The sequence below is a fragment of the Tenrec ecaudatus genome, chromosome 1 (assembly GCF_050624435.1).
Source record: "Tenrec ecaudatus isolate mTenEca1 chromosome 1, mTenEca1.hap1, whole genome shotgun sequence".
Lineage (NCBI taxonomy): Eukaryota > Metazoa > Chordata > Mammalia > Afrosoricida > Tenrecidae > Tenrec > Tenrec ecaudatus.
In genome coordinates, this window is record NC_134530.1 from 80,526,461 (window position 1) to 80,543,687 (window position 17,227).

The following is a 17,227-nucleotide window of genomic DNA, read 5'->3' on the forward strand; positions in this document are numbered from 1 at the left end:
AAAAAGGAAGAAGGAAGAAACAAGCTTCCAGGTTTTTCAAGAGGCATTGAAATTGTACACCCAATCTTCCAAGTCAAACTCACTGTCCCTGAGTCCATTACATTTAAACTTTAGCTCACAGCGACCCTCTAGGACAGGGTAGAACTGCCCTTGTGGGTTCCGGAAACTCACTCTTTACAGGAGTAGAGAGCTTCAGCTTTCTCCCAAGGGAAGGCTGGTAGGTGGTTTCACACTGCTGACCTCGCCACGAGCAGCCCAATGGGTAGCCACTACATGCCAGTACCCTTGGAGACTGCAAACAGGTCCACAGTGCCAGCGAGAGGCGCTGGAAAGCACGGTGGAGCTGTGTGGGGCAGGCCTCGCCAGGTGACTACGAGTGAATGGCACCCAATAAAACTGGTAAACACGATCTGATCTACAGCTGGCTGTTAAGTTTTAAATGTATCGTTTCCGCAACTTATTAAATTCAAGACACTTGTAACAACCACTGGCATCTTAGAATCAAAGAAACAAGGTATAAGGCCAACGACTTGTGCGACTCACTGGAGTACTTCTGCCCATTGAGGCCACAAAGTGACAATGGCCACCTCTCTAAGGCGGAATTCCAACCTGATACATTCCAAAAGGATTGAAAAAACTCAATGTGAACCAAACCACTTTAGCAATAAAGCAAGTTAAAAATTATTAGGACCAGTAAGTGGTTTATTAGTAGATACTTTTATTTAATGTTGAAAACCACCCTTTGAAGGTAGCTCATCATACAGTGAAAATATAAAATTGAATTTAAGAATTGTATTTAAAATAACATCTCTAAAACTTAGCAAACAGGAAAGATGTCCTTTATTCCATCTTATGTATTTCTTTATGGTGTTCAATTTTTTAAAAAAACAAACAACTTAAATTACTCTTCTCCATTACAAAGGGCCAAAAAAAAAAAACCCAGCGTAAACAATTAAAAGGAACCTATCTGATCAGGTCATGGAGTTGTTTTCATAAAGAGGAGTTAATTTAATGGCCAAATTATATACTCTTAAGGTTAGATGAAACCTCAAGAGGTCACCTGCATTAGCCTGCAAATCTATGCAGATTCGAGTTATTCATCTTTGCTAAACAACTGACGGGTCTCTTGCTCTTCGCAGTGATGAGTTTTATTTTCCGACAGTTCTCAGAGACAGTCCTTTGCTGTCATCATAGTGAAGCACGCCTCCCCTAACTGCGTAGGAGACACAGGGTATGCTCAGTGCAACTTCTCTGCTAACAATCCTTGCGCTATGGGAGGAACGCTTCCAAGTGTGTTCATCTCAACGGTGCACAGCCCCTCTGCCTCATGGGTCTCCCTTACTCAGATTCAGCCATCTATCTAGAACCACAGCCTACAGTTTTGCCCGGGATAAAAAAAAAATGTTTTCAAACATTTCCTCTTGTACTAGCATCATTGTGAGACTGTGTGGAGGAAACCTGGCACATTTAGCTTTGAATTACACATTTTGGCAAGTAGAGGCCATGCAATGATGGACAAGTGACATTGCAGTGTCCTTACCAGGTTGAAGGGCAGGGAGTAAGGGAAAGGGAGCCAACAGCTACCAAAAACCTGCCAGGCACTGTGCTGGGTGGTCTTAAGAGAACAACTTTGGGAATATGCAAATGCTAACTGAGTAAAAATGATTTATTGGGGTTTAGTAGAAAAAAAATTTTTTTAGGGGTGGGGGATGAGTACATTTAAACTTTTTAATTGAAGCAAAAAAAGAAGTGAAATAAGAGGGAAAGGGTTGAGGGTAGACAGTGGGAGGTATACAGGAAGCCCAGGGGATCCTGGCAGCATCTACAGAAATAAAGTCAGACTTTCTGAACATAACATTGGGTCTTGGGGATTTTAAGAGTGTCAAAAGCAGAGGGGCGGGGGATCAGTCGGGGAAGTAGAGGTAGCTGAGGGTGGGAAAGGAGTAAGAGGTGGGTGATCTTGTCTTACCCTTTGCTTAGTTTCTGTGTAGCCTGGCAGGGAGACATAATCCCCAGTCAGCCCACCTTGCTGCCTGGCAGGAAAGGGCATAGCACAGAAAAACACCTTTAGTGGCAGTATCAACTTAACCCCCTGCCGGAGTCCTATCCAGGGGCGCTGATCTTCCCACCGCCCCCCTTCAGCAATGTGTACTTCAAGACAGCACCATGGGAGCACGAAAGGGCTACAGAAATGCGAGCAGCTGTGCTTGGAAGGGAATTGTGGCATACCAAAAGAGCTTTACTGGGAGCAGGGGGGCTATTTTTTTAAAAAGAGGGTGGGGGTGTGGATGGGGGAAAAGCCAAGTCTCACAAAATGTCTCAAAAGTTTTCTCTATTATATAGTTTCTGAGAAGTTTTGTTATAAAATGACAGGCATGGATGAAGTGACTGCAAAGAGAAACAATACAGATGCAGAGATATACTGGCTAGAAGAGCTTAGTGATGTTTAGCTGTAAATAAGGAAGGGAGAGGAAATTCAGAAAGGACTCTCTGGTTTCACAAGTTAATTCCCCTGCCCCTAATCTCTGACCTTCATATCTACAGAGAAATCTTATCTGTCGCAGAGAAGACTATTTTTCTACCGGTATCCTCTTTCCTCTTTGTGAGATTCTAAACTTCAATAACACTAGATGAGTTTCAATCATGGAGACAGAGGCTGCCAAATTATCACAATCACTGAGCTGAGAAACCTGGGGAAACAAAGGGCTGCTGAGCAGCAAGGGAGCAATGCTGCTCAGGGACAGAGCACGGCCTCACACGCGAGCACGACGCTTTCTAAAATCTCTCAAAGTGGTTACGTGTGCAAAACTCCCCCGGAACAAATCCCAGTGTCAGAAACGTCAAACACAAATGCCTCCCCCAACAAAATCGTGTGACCAAATGTAACTACAGAGAACAAAAGCCCAGAGTCACCAAAGCCTCTTCCTAAGAGCTAAAAGGAGTCTCTGAAAACACCAATTAAAATTAGTTATCAGTACTCAAGATCCTTCAAAAGATGACTTATTAATCAGAGCCAAGGTTCATGTTCCACCAACGCAATTACTAAGCTACTAGCTATTTTACCCAAACAAAAAACCCAACAGGCCCTTTCTCTTATGTGAAAATGTCATTTGACAAGTGAAATCCCAATCCCTCCACTGAAGACTGAGAGTAGGGTAGGCGCTGCAGTGATGACGGGCCTACAAGGATGGTCTTCTCAGGGGAGGCAGGATCAGTAGCCACTATCTTAACCAAGGGCAGCCCACACGAAGGACAGGGCTTGTGTACACCAGACCATCTTCTGGGTTAATACCCAAACCCACCTCATAAAATTGAGCTCCACCAAATAATTATGAACTGCTTCACTGGACAAGTTACTTAATGGTAAGGTACTACAGGTCAGCCTCCAACTCGCCCAGGGAGCACCACAGTCACTTAGAATCTGCTGTCCAGGTTAAATAGTGCACACTTTAGATGCAATTTAAAAGAGAAAACGTTGTAGGTCTTATAAATCCATGAAAAGAACATAGTAAAACCACTCTTTGAATGTGACCCTGAATATTTTATTTTCCCCGAGAGTCAAGAAGTACCCAAGCTTTAAATCATAAAGCTTAAGCCATAAAATAAAAATGAAAAATTTAAACATGAAAGTTACATATGCGCACTGCCATAAGAAACACTAAAACGTGATAATTTTAAAACCATGAGGTGGCTTATTAAACTAGAACACGGTGAACTTGATTTCATCTGCAAATTCTTACCTTGAATCCATCTTTCTTGTTTTTATCCAAACTTGACCATTCTCCGGGCTGGAAATTCATGTGAAGAGAAACATAAGTCACTGATAAGAACACAGTACCTATAATCTCACAATCTCTGGACTGTACCGTAAGAGTTTCATCTCATTGACATAACAAGGGAGGGAAATGGCTCTAATTTCTCAGGCACCCCGGTGCCTCTGACAAGATCAGACCAAAGACAAAACTGACCCTTTTAATATCTTCTATGCACTTGACGATGTAGCTCTTCTTGATTGTTTCTTTCACTGCATATGCGTCACTCAGGATTGTCAGGTGCTCCTCCAACGCTTGCTGAATGAGACTACTGGGCAGTGTGGGAAGATGAGCCAGTTCCCACAGTACGTCCAACACCTACAATCACACCACATAAGATGAGCAAGACAATAGGCAAACACACGACATTAGACATTGTAGCTAGGAAAACTCATTTGCTTCTTCTACCTTGCCAGAAGTGGCTTCAAAGCGAGCTTCCCGGCCTATCCGGCCTATCAGGCTCAATAGCTTCTGCCTCACCCTGTCACTCTCAATCTCCCAGCTCTGTGCAAAGGACAAGCAAAGACACACTCTGTTAGCAAACTGGCAAAACAACACCAACAAATTCAAATTTGCCCTAAAGGAGCTTAACAAGGAGGCTAACGTTGAGCCTCTGGGTGGTGCAAGAGATTAAGGGTTGATTCCTTGCCCAAAGGCTGGCAGTTCAAACCCATCCAAGAGTCGCCTCAGGAGACAAACCTGCTACTGAAAGGCCATAGCCTTGGAGAGTCTACAGATGTACGGATGGAGCTCCGCACGGCTTGAGACAGGACCAACTTGACAGCAGCGGAGACCTCAAAGCGAGCTTGTGTTAGCAAAATTTAACAGTAAGCCATTCTGGCTGAGCACATACCTTCTGAATGAGCACAAACAAATGATTGAGCTGATCCGAGTTAAATTTCACAGCTGCTGCAGCAATAATAGTATGAATATTCTCAATCACAGTGGATGATTGTCCTGACTAGAAGAGGAAACGGTAGAAAAAGTTAAGGGACAGTTAAGACTGCTGTCAATTTCTTGATGTCAAAGCAGGAAGGCAGGCCGCACGGATGCTCCGCCACCCAGCATGCATGCCTGTGACGGCACTGGCAGGGCTCGGCGAAGCAACCAGTACCGACGGTGACCAGCTGGCCACATTGACATTCCTCACAGTATAAAGCTTATGACATAAATACAAACACAAAAACTTTAAAGGCAGCAGGTTCTCAAATCTGACACTTATTAAGAAAGCAAAATATCAGAGGTCAGATAAAGCCACACTTGTTTTCTGGGGAAAATATGGGAAGTATGAAAAAAAAAGTAAACAAAATATTTTCAGCTGGCTAAAAGATCCAAACTTACTGACACTTTTGATAAATGATCTTGAGAGCTTTTCTTAGTTACAAGTATTTTCTGCCTCATCTTTTAATTGCTCAAAGGTATTGTGAGTTCAATGAATATTTATTTATCTCACATGCACACTCTTCATAACCTCATAGTGTCTTCGCTGCTTCTCTTGTGAAGAGATTGAAAGGCAGAGGGCCTTTTCAGATTTATTTTACAAATGTGTGATGATGAGCCGCTGTGCAAAGGCTGCACTAGGGCTACACAATGCACACATCGTGGTTTACAGACTGCAACCCGATGGGGGCTTACAACTTGCAATCAGGAAACGATACTATATGAAGGTACACAAGCAAAGTCAGGATGTGAGAAGTACAGTCAATAGTGTCTGGAACTATTTTCTTTCAGTTCTACACCTAATCTTCTGTGGCAGTGGTTCTCAACCTTCCTAATGCTGCGACCCTTTAATACAGTTCCTCATGTTGCGGTGCCCTCCCCGCACCATGAAATTATTTTCATCGCTACTTCATAACTGTAATTATGCTACTGTTATGAATCGGGCAACCCCTGTGAAAGGGTCGTTCGACCCCCAAAGAGGTCGCTACCCATAGGCTGAGAATCACTGTACTATGGTCTTTTCTGTATTGCTGGACCTGGGGCCTTGTCACAAACTACATTTCCCAAATCCCTCTACCAGCTTCTTCCAAATATGCTGGGTCAGTGAGAGGGCACTGCTGGGAAAGTGGAAGCTGAGAGAAAGCGAGGGTTTCTGGCGCAGGGTCAGACAGTGGGTGCAGGTGCTAGCATCTGTGGCAGTGAGGCATACCAGTACCTTGGTGGCCTCGGCACCTTTTAGGCAATACTAGCATTTTAAGCATGAAACTAAGCAACAATTTAATGTCACGATGTCATTATCATCCTGCCGGTGAGTTCCTTAGTAGATTAAACCATATTGAAACTACTCTTTTTGTATGTGAAAATAGGTTGAACAGCAGCAATTTTACACAACACAAGATACAGGCATAGTGCCTAGCACTCGACAGTCGGCCAGGAAATGCTTGCTGAATAAATTACATTGATAAAACACGATAAAAGTATAGACAACTGATATACCTACACAATTTAGTAATAAGCACCATCTGAGTGCTTTACCAGGTACTAGGCAGAATGTACTAGATTAACAATGATTTCCAGTGACAAGTAGGTGTGGTGTGTCACTTTAATGACGAGGATACGGAGGCTCATACAGTAGTTGAATAAACTGCCAAAAAACACAACACACTTGCAATGGAGCCAAGATTCCGTGTTGGGCTCGCTGACTAAAGTTCACGCTCCTAATCACAAATCTCCTTTGAATGCACGTCAACTATCTGCTTGTCATGCTGCCCTCAGTCACAGAACACTACCCTTTAGTGAATAAAAATGCACTGAAAACGTTACGGCAAAAGCAATTCTGAATGACTTACTTGTATCCTCCAGATTTTGGTGAGCTCATCTAAAGACAATTTACTACCCAAGAGTTCAATAATCCCCTTTATACGATCACAGTACTGCGCCTGGTCTATGTTGCCTGTGGAAAGACAGCAGAGAGGAAGAGAGGTGTGGTAAACACTAAGCACTAGTCTACACATTAAAAGCAACCATAATTTGCTGTAAGATTCTGTAAAAAGGCTGAAAAGTCAAAGCAACAATTTTGAACCTACAGAACAAAATTACTTACAACTATCTGTTAGGTAGTTTTTGTTTGTTTCTTTTTTAAAGCAACTCACCTTCCAATGCAATTGACAGAACGGAGTTCTCTACTAGCCAATCTAGTAATCTGTCTGTATCTATCGCATTCTTCACAGATTTAGATAAAGTGCTGTCTTCTATTAGTTTGGTTACCTTTAAAAAAAAAAGAAAGAAAAGATTATTGTGACCGAACCTAACACAAAGATATGTAATTAAAATCTTCACATACCCAAGCTGTGATTTTTATAAATGTTAAGATGTGGACTGATCATTCGCCCAAGTTCATTTATTTGAACTTAACAGACTACCATCTGTGACGTCTCTTCGAGCTCACCTTCCTTGGACCCCTATTAAGAGGCTCAGGAATGAGCAGCTAACCTAGGCTCAACCAAAGTACTCTTTCCAATTTTGAACGTGGGACTAGAGAGCATCAGTCCCCCTCTTGTGATGGGGGTTGCAGAATGTAAAACTGAGGCACTGCCAATGGCCAGGATCTCTGTCACACAAAATGTGTTTCTCTGGAGGTAGGTAGATAATGAGACCGCATGCCAAAACAGCATAGAGAAGAATTGAAAGTCCTCGTAGTAGCCACGTCTTGAATTCTGGTTGTTCCTACATCCACAAAAACTCTGGCCCTTCCATGGTTTGGGTCTTTAGTCCTCTGTTTATGTTACACAATCCAACCTCCTTCCAATAAATTCTTAGGTCTAAGACAGCGGTTTCTCAACCTGTGGGTCGCAACCTCTTTGGGGGTCAAACAACCCTTTCACAGGGGCCGCCTAAGACCATCAGAAAACACCTCATTTCCGATGGTGTTAGGACCAAGCCACTGCTCCTCGATCCACGTCTCCTGGTGCCCGGGGTGAAGACTGTTTGTTACCCATGCTACACGATAAATTTTCACTTATTTGTCATTAGAAATAAATATTTCACAATATATAATTACATAGTTTAGTGATTAATCACTATGCTTTAATTATGTTCAATTTGTAACAATGAAAATACGGCCTGCATACCAGACATTTATAGGACGATTTATAACAGGAGCAATATTATAGTTATAAAGTAGCAACGAAAATAATTTTATGGATGGGGTCGCCACAGCATGAGGAATGATATTAAAGGATCGTGGCATTAGGATGGTTGAGAACCACTGGCCTAAGAGGTTTCAAGAACACTTTATTTCATTTGCAGCCAAGAATTCTAATTAACAGAAGAATTGAAAAATAATTCCTAAAATTATGAACTACATAAACTCCACTGAAAAACCAACTCCTCTCCACACCGAAACCAACTATGTTCCTTGTCTGAATCTATGCAGCCAGGATATTACATGACCTTATTCCCATTGTTCTACTAAGACTATCACAGATGTAGTAATTCCGTTTCACTAATTAGGACATTTGGGTTACGAAAGGGCTACCTTAATAAAAATAAAAACAATAACTGCACCTTTAGGTAAAAATTAAATCCCAAACAGCACATTCCTTAAGACTGCTGCTGCTATTGTCAGCCGCTGTTGAGCTGTTCTCAGACTGATGGTGAGCCCTGCACAACAGGCCTGGTCCACTGTGATCCATCGTTTGCTACTGTGACCAACATCTGCATGATTTGGGGAAGCAGACTGCCAGGCCTTTCTCCCTAGTCTGTCTCACCTGGAAGCTCTGCTGCACCCTGTTCAGTTATAAAGAGCAGCACACAAGTCTCCACTGGCAGAGGAGGCTCAGTTGTGCTTGAGGTGCACTAGCCCAGCAGTATACCTGGATCCCCGGCGTGGAAGGTGAGTGTGCTACCACTGAACCAGCACCGCGCTCTTCCAAAGTTTGGCTGCCTAGAAAATCTCACAAAGACGCAATACGAAACAGCCCAGGATTTCAAAGAATTAATTTTGAATATATTATATATAAAAAGATGGGCTCTCTTTCATATGCCAATATAGCTCAAAAATGAACTCTGAAGAAGCTGGACTAACTGGAGGCTTCCCACATATAAAATACCAGTATTTTCCGGTAATCTTTATATTCATGGCCCCAACTTAGAGCAGAACTTTACAGTGTGTATGTCTTAGGTATTGATGAAACAACTGCAAAACTTACTTCTTTGAGGGAATTCATTTTAGCACTGAAGTGTGGTGATTTCAGCATGCGCAGCAGGATGTCCAGTCGCAGGTCATCCACAACTGTAACCAGCTCAGGTTGGAAGCGCATGCAGAGTAACTTGATGGCGGACAAGAGCTCAGGGATGCTAACCAATCTCTTTTAATTAAAAAGCAATAAAAAGGAGAAGAAAATTAGGAACATCTTGATCTCAGAATTTCCAGCATAGCAAGGAAATAAGGAAGAAATAAAGACTACAGGACTTCAATCAATACTTAAGGTAGCAGATGGACATTGGGCCTCTACTCCCTCAACTTTGTTCTATTAAACTGGCATTCCATGATGCTCACCTTCCCGACACGATCACTGAAGACAAAGTGGGTGCATAAGCAAATGTGGCGAAGAAAGCTGAAGGTGCCCCACTATCAAAAGACATAGCGTCTGGTATCTTAAAGGCTTGAAGGTAAACAAGCGGCCATCTAGCTCAGAAGCAACAGAGCCCACATGGAAGAAACACACCTGCCTGCGTGATCACAAGGTGTCAATGGGATAAGGTATCAGGCTTCAAAGAACAAAAATTATATCATTGTGAATGAGGGGGAGTGCAGAGTAGAGACTCAAAGCCCATCTGTAGTCAACTGGACATCCCCTTACAGAAGGGTTGTGGGGAGGAGACGAGCCAATCAGGGTGCAGTGTAGCACTGATGAAACATATAACTTTCCTCTAGTTCTTAAATGTTTCTTCTCCCCATCCCCACTACCAGAATCCCAATTCTACCCGGCTAGACCAGAGGATGTACACTGGCACAGATAAGAACTGGAAACACAGGGAATCCAGGACAGATGAATCCCTCAGGACCAATAACAAGAGTAGAGATACCAGGAGGGGAAGGGAAATGTGGCGTACAAAGGGGGAACCAATCACAAGGATTTACATATAACCCCCTCCATGGGGGATGGACAACAGAAAAGTGGGTGAAGGGAGACGCTGGACAGTATAAGACATGAAAAAATAACAATAATTTATAAATTATCAAGAGTTTGTGAGGGGGATAGGTAGGGAGGGGAAAACTGAAGAGCTGATACCAAGGGCTCAAGTAGAAAGCAAATGTTTTGAGAATGATGATGGCAACAAATGTACAAATGTGCTTGGCACAATGGACGGATGGATGGATTGTGATAAGAGTTGTATGAGCCCGCAATAAAACGATTTTAAAAAGAAAAAAATGTCTGAAATGAAGTCTTAACAACAACAACAACAAAGAACATGAATACTAATAACAGTCTGTTGGTAACAGGTACTCTTTGTGCTTAATTAATTCCGTGTTGTTTGGAACAATGATGGCACACGGAAAAGAAAAGAGGAGGATCACGTGAGTAAGTCCCGGAGAGCAAAACAAGTCCTCTCAACTTTAAATAATAAAATTGCTTTTAAAATGGTCAATTCTATATATATTCTAATATTATCAGAATTGATATATCAATAAAAGTCACTTGCAGAGAACCTTTTACACTCATTCTCATGACTGAGGCCAACACCAAAACTGGCGCTTCAGGAAAAGCATTTTTAAGTGAGAAAATGTAGGATCAATAAATTAAACGTATATATCCACATGAGCAGAAGCTAATGAGCAAAGGTAGCTGAACTGTGCCTGGAGTCTGGCTCCGTTTCTACGGGCAAACTGGCTGACAGCCTGTACCTTGTCTTTGAGGTCCTTCTCCTCCACGCTGCGCACATCCTGGATCGTCGTAAGAATGACTGGGTCTAGCATGGGCTGCAGAGAATAAATGCTACAGTTACCAAGGGCTCCTGAATCTGTGCCACAAACAAAAAAGGAGACAGTCCATTCACCATTCACAAATGAGAGGGTGCAATGAAAAGATCTTCATTCTAGGATCAGACGCAGCACCAACTAGCTCAAACACTCAAGCGAAGCCTTATGCAGGAGCTGCTGGCCCAGTGGGAGTTAAGTGGGCAATCTACTTGTTAAGATGACAGCCTGGAGACCCTTCAGGCAGTTCTACCCCATGCTGTACGGCTGCTAAGAGTGGGGATCCCCTCCAAAAACAGACAATGCTTAGTTTAGTTTTGGAAGCCAGATTTCCATCACTCGATGTCTCTTAGTTTCATCCCATATTACACTCATGCAGTGCCTGTCATCACCATTTTTAGGGGGAGTTTGAATTGCAATGAAAGAGGAAATAACTTTGAAAATATCATGACTGAATAAATATTTTTAAAATAGAGTTTAATTATTTTCTATTTTAATTTTAAAATGAAAGCATGCTCTAAGCCATGCAAAGTACATTATCCCATACACTACTTCCTGGATGTGGCCTACAGCTCAGACTCGTACACACACCTCGCTCCAGAATGACCCCATCAGATAACACTAACAGTATGAAAAGGCTAGATCTAATTTACCACTTCCATAGAGTAAAATAATCAGTACAAGTTAGAAACAGCTGGTGGGGACACACGTTGGATACTATTTGGGCCATGAAAACATTAACAATGAATTAAAATCACATTAGGAAACTATCCAGAAACATTTTTTTCTTATACACATCATGCCAATTATATAATAAGGACTGAAGAGGCAAGTCCTAGTATTCTTGTCAGCAGGTACTAGATCTTTCTAAAACCTCACTGCAATTCCACGATAAATATTATCACTATTTCAAAGCAGAACTGAGATAACGAGGTTAAAAAACAACTCTTTGAGCCACACAGGCAGCAAGTGATAAAGACAGCTGTTTAAACTTGCCATCGGGTAGCATTCACTGTGCTAGGAGTTTATTGCTGAACTCATTTAAGTCTGGAGAGTTTGAAATAATTAACGTGAAAATGAATCTAAGCGTAATTCTGATTGGAAACTCATGCACTCGTTAATCCTTTCTAAAGTAAACGGTATTGAGGTAGTTAGTTTATTGTGCCAACCTGGCCGATAAATACACGTGGGGTTAATTAAAGGGCGGAGGGATAAAAGGTCTGGTAAGCCTCGCCTTTCTAGCTCTCAGGTCTCTTGCTTTTATGGTTGGACCAGGGTGCAGCTGCCTTAACCAGTTCCCTGCTTTAGCTGGCAAGGCTCACTTCCTGCAAGATACCCCCAAGGAGAAGCCACATAGGCCTACCCCGATGTAGCCCTAGGTGCTGGAGCAGCTGCGTAGAGACTGCTGTCTGCGCTGAGATTCTTACACATTTACTGATTCAGCTTTCATCCCTCAGTCGCCATCAGTGTGTGCTTTGTGGATTGGCGTTGGACAAATGGGTTAATGTTGGACTTGTGGGCTTGAGCAGCACTGGGTTGGGATGTTTCCTTGATGTGCACTTAACCTTATATAGAACTCTTCTCTTACACATGAATTTCTGTATTTGCTCCTCTAAAGTACCCAGACTAACACAGGTACTTATATAGCATGTCAAATGAACTTACTGTTAATTAGCAACTGAGCTGTTACGGGCGACTTTCCTCTAGTGGAGCAATACACAGGTAGAGCATGCATTTCAAACCTACTCTGGGCCCTGCTTTACTAAAACCACCTCACCGAATCACCTTGCCTCTTCATGCCTTAATGTTTTAGTTACAAAGCCAAAGGCTATAGTCTTGACTGTTTAATAAGCTGAAGAACACTAACTGTTTGAAAGAATATGTAGTCATTTTATTGCACTTAAAAATCTTACAGTATTATCTTAATATCTAAAGAAAGCATATAACATTCTGAAATAGCACAATATCCAGATCTATGTAAAAAAAAAATCATCACGCCTCCCATGTTAAAATGGCATTACATATACATGGCATTGGATAGAAGGAACAGTGCATACAAAAACATTATTCCCAAAGAATGCTATGCTTTCAAAATCTGCATGGAGATATAAAAAATCATTGTAAAGTTAAAGATTTCACTTATTTATAAAGAAAATAATAGATGGAGGCATTTCAGTAAAATTTATTCATGCCAATAGAAAGGGAACACAGAAATATGACAAGCCCTGAGCCCTAGACAAGGGAGCACTCTCAGCTTTGACCACTCCACTAACAAGCTAGGAGTAAAGAAGGACGTGGTGAGTCTAGTAATTGCTTGATACAGATCAAGCATCACACATGTGGCCCAACCAAACAAGAAACACAAAATAGTACACGAGGCCTTTGCTTGTCCGTGGACTCCTTGTGCGAGCACCAACCGCCCCGGGGGGTGCTCTGCAGGGGTGGCTATAGGAGCCGACTGCCAGGCTTTTCTTCTGCAATGCTGCTGTGTGGGTTCTGCTAACTGCCATCCTTTAAGTTACAGTTGAGGGCAAGTCATGAAGGTCCCCCAAGGCCCTATCTATCATCATGGCACTGAGGCTGAAATGATACCGTGAAGTAGGCAGTGGCATATGCTCTTTTTCATAGAGAAAGAACAGCGAAATATGTGCTACCATATACCAAATATACTGATAGTACAATCACTTGAAAAGCTACCTAGTCTCTCAAACATCTCCTATATTTTAAATTCATGTTTTCTGATTAAAAGTACAGCCAATCTATGACAGAAAGGAATTATTCCGGACAAGGCAGGATAATGACCAACCTCATAAAAAGAAATGAATTACTGTTTTGCATGTCACACCAATGGCCTTCTGAAGTCGACGCAAAGGGCTGGCTCTTACCTGCACCACTGAGGAGTTCAGGTACTCTGCACACACTCCTAAAGGCTGCACCAGTGCCGAGACTGCCTGTCAAGAGACACAGTCAATGTCAGAAATAAATGTGAGAGGGCTTCTTCCTTTCAACATTAAACAACTCCATTTCCGCATCTCAGAGAAAATTGTCAATAGTGATGCGGTCCAGTCATAAATGTAGGATTAGAGAAAGTATACTGTTGGGCAATAAGAATTCACAAACAAAACAAAAACCCTCACAACTCTTTTAAATTATTACTGAAGATTAATGTATTTTAAATAAGAATATGCCAATAGATCTTCTCAGGAGGACTGGATGAAATGATATTATAATAAACATTTTTAGAATGAAAAAAAAAAAGAATTTAGAGAAGAGATGAGATATGACTTAACAACACCAACATTAAACCCTTAGAAACGATATGAAGACATTGATAAAACTTCACTCAAGTACACCACGCTGTTACTAAGTAGAAAGAACCAGCTTTGTGGAAATGGTTAATTCTTCACATACTGGTCTGGATATTCAATACAATTCCAACCATGATCTTTGGGGAGGGGGGGTCCTCCCCCCAGTCCCCTTCCGGGGAACTTCACATGCTGAGTACATTCAGAGAATAAAAATGTGAGAAGAGCCATGAAATTTTTAGCTAAGAGTGATTCTGGGTAGAAAGGGTGTTACAATTATTCAGTGCAGCAAAGTATAGAAATGAACCAAAGAGTGAGTGCGTGGAACAGAAGTCACACACAACAGAGTCTCACTTACCCCAAGTTCTACATCTTCTGAATGAAGCTTGGCTTGGATTGCTGCAAATCCACCCAATTCTCCAAACTGAGAAGAAGAAAAAAATACAGGCACAAATTAAAATGCCATACTGTAGTAATCAAAGCAAGGAACTAACTCTGTTATTTTATCTCTATGCTCTATGATATTTGGTCTCAAGAGAATCCTCACTAAGATAAGTGCTAATTCTCACGGTATATAGTGCAAGAGAAATGCTTCGTCCAAAAGCTATATTTCCCTATATAAAGAGTACATACAAGCAAAAAAAGTGCTGGATATTCTCTGTAGCTCTCACTTATTTAAAATATCAAGCTCTGGGCTAGTTCAGTGCTTCATTCAGACTCATGCAGAGCCTGTTTCAGAGAGCTGCTCCACGGGGTGTGTGAGGCTGTGCCATTTCAGTTGCCTGTCTTCTAAGGCAAAGGCTCTCAACCTGTGGGTTGTGACCCCTTTGGGAGTCGAACAACCCTTTCACAGGGGTCACTCGATTACAATAGCAAAATGAGTTATGAAGTAGCAACGAAAAGAATTGTACGGTTGGAGGGGTCACCCCAACATGAGGAACTGTATTAAAGGGTCGCAGGATTAGGAAGGTTGAGAACCACTGTCCTAAGGGTTTGAACTGCTAATCTTTTGGCTGATAATTACGTGCTTAACAGTGTTCACCACTTGAGATTCCATGAACTTGTGTGAAAAGCATTACAGTGAGCATATGAATAAAAGCTGGATACCTTATTTACCAAATCCACAACCCATCCATGAGGCTCCTACGAGAAAGGGAAACGAAAAATGAGACGGCGATATAATAGCTTCCTCACGAGCCCTGCTTTTTATTGTCCTAAATGAAAAGTTGGAGAACAAATTCAATTTTGAAAAATATGTTTTAAGAGGTTTTCCGAGTGTTTCTTAATTGTCTGACATTGCTGTGCACAATTCTTGGGAGTCCATGAGAGCATTCTGTTGGCAAGGTCACCATTAAGACACATAAACATTTTACTAGATAGTGTACTCACACTACTAACTCTTCTGAAAGAAATCACAATCAGAGTTTCTGGATAGACTGGGAGAAAAAGACCAGGCTTGCTGGTTTAATAAAAGACTGGTGGGGAACCCGACACTTAGGGCTCTTTAACATAATTCAGGGCCTGCAACTATGCACACCTGTGTGGCTCAACTGTTAGTCGAACAACAGAGGGGCCTCTCTGGGTAACAAGAACACCAGCAAGGTATGCATTCATTAGAACAGGGGTCCTCAAACTTTTAAAACAGGGGGCCAGTTCACTGTCCCTCAGACCCGTTGGAGGGCCGGACTATAGTTACAAAAAACACAACTGAACAAATTCCTATGCACACTGCACATATCTTATTTTGAAGTTAAAAAAAAAGGGGGGGGAACACCCGGCAGGTGGGATCAATGTCCTCGGTGGGCCGCAGTCTGAGGAGCCCTGCATTAGAACAATCAACCAGAAGAGATCAAAGGGCAGTGCTTGCTCAAGAATAAAGCTCAGGAAACAGAGGGATAGGATCAAAGAACAAGGGAACAGAGCAAAAAAGGGAGGAAGTGGGAATGACAGTCAAGGTTGCAAAATCAAATGTGTCAAAACTGTCCAATGGAATGCAAACCTGAAAGAGACGGAGCTCAAGAGAACAGAGCCTGGAGCCGGACTTCATAGGGTCTTTCAAGGAGCAGGTGTGTGAAGCTGGGCAGTGACATTATTAACCTGCGTGTTTCAGTTCCTCCCTGATGCAATGGGGCTAGAGATTGTGCCTCGCTTAGTAGTAAGCACAGCTCAGCTCTCGCCTCAGCTCTCGCCTGACCCTCCAAAACAACGTCAAATGCCCCTTCCCCTGTAGCTTATGGATCACACGCATTGCACCACATGTTTATTAAACTGTGATTTCCTTCATTGTCTTACTTATTTCCACCAGTATACTCTACAATAGGGACCATGTCTTAGGACTCTTTCATATTGAGGAAGGATTGCCATATTTCTATCTCCAAAGCCCCGAATAATATTGGGCACATCATAAATGCTCTCTAAGTGGTACTTTAACTAAACCTCTCCTTCTACTAAAGCAATGGAAAAAAAGTTTCTATCTACTAAATGCACTTCCTTCAACTGTTTCCTCAAAATGTCGCTGAACTAAAGGGCTAATGAGGTTACGGACTTCTTATGGGCATCGTGCTCTTAGCACATGGGGGCATTTAAGTACAAAGGAATTGATCCTGGGCTTGAAAAGCAAAAGCTTCTATGCTTATGCAGCTTAAACGAAATTATAGGAGACGAACGACCAGATTACTTTCCCTGGGTACAACGAGCCATTTCAAATAGCCAAGGCTCTCAAACCTCTCTAAGAAGTAGGGGTGCCAATTAAACTGGGATTGTGGTAAACTAATAAACAGCAGTGAGGTCATGAGGTCACCTTTCATTGAATTAAGCATCATTTCAAATCTATAAAATTCTTATGATGTTTGTTAAGTTATAGGAAAGAACTAGCAACTGAAAAACTGTTACAGTAATTTTATGAGCCATGTGGAATATCTGCCATTTTTCATAATTGTTTAAATCTTTCCATGTGAATTACTTTTTTTTTTTAGCATAGAAAACCACCCTTTCAATACATTTCTCAAGAAAAAGTTGAAAGGAACTGTGCGTGCGTACCTTTTGGAAAGTAGACACTGGTGAAATAGCAAACATATTCCCTTCTCCAAACACTTCTGCCCAATTCCTTTGAGAAACTTTCATTCTGTTTTTAAAATGGTATTCGTTATCAGGATTGAAAGCCTAGATTCCAAGAGAACAGAGAAACA

General features: G+C 41.9%; 1 protein-coding gene across 2 annotated transcripts in view; it reads right to left on the reverse strand.

Annotated features, from left to right (window-relative positions):
• Positions 1-17,227, reverse strand: part of USP24 (ubiquitin specific peptidase 24) — a 126,013-nt gene that overhangs the window by 69,525 nt on the left and 39,261 nt on the right. For both annotated transcript variants that reach the window (XM_075556713.1, XM_075556706.1), the window contains exons 5-16: positions 17,079-17,201; positions 15,147-15,182; positions 14,398-14,463; positions 13,620-13,685; positions 10,663-10,737; positions 8,963-9,121; positions 6,905-7,019; positions 6,602-6,705; positions 4,666-4,773; positions 4,221-4,316; positions 3,969-4,130; positions 3,741-3,788 (exon numbers count right to left, since the gene is read on the reverse strand). In XM_075556713.1, coding sequence (XP_075412828.1) covers positions 3,741-3,788; positions 3,969-4,130; positions 4,221-4,316; positions 4,666-4,773; positions 6,602-6,705; positions 6,905-7,019; positions 8,963-9,121; positions 10,663-10,737; positions 13,620-13,685; positions 14,398-14,463; positions 15,147-15,182; positions 17,079-17,201 — 1,158 coding nt within the window. The remainder of the gene's footprint in view (positions 1-3,740; positions 3,789-3,968; positions 4,131-4,220; positions 4,317-4,665; positions 4,774-6,601; positions 6,706-6,904; positions 7,020-8,962; positions 9,122-10,662; positions 10,738-13,619; positions 13,686-14,397; positions 14,464-15,146; positions 15,183-17,078; positions 17,202-17,227) is intronic.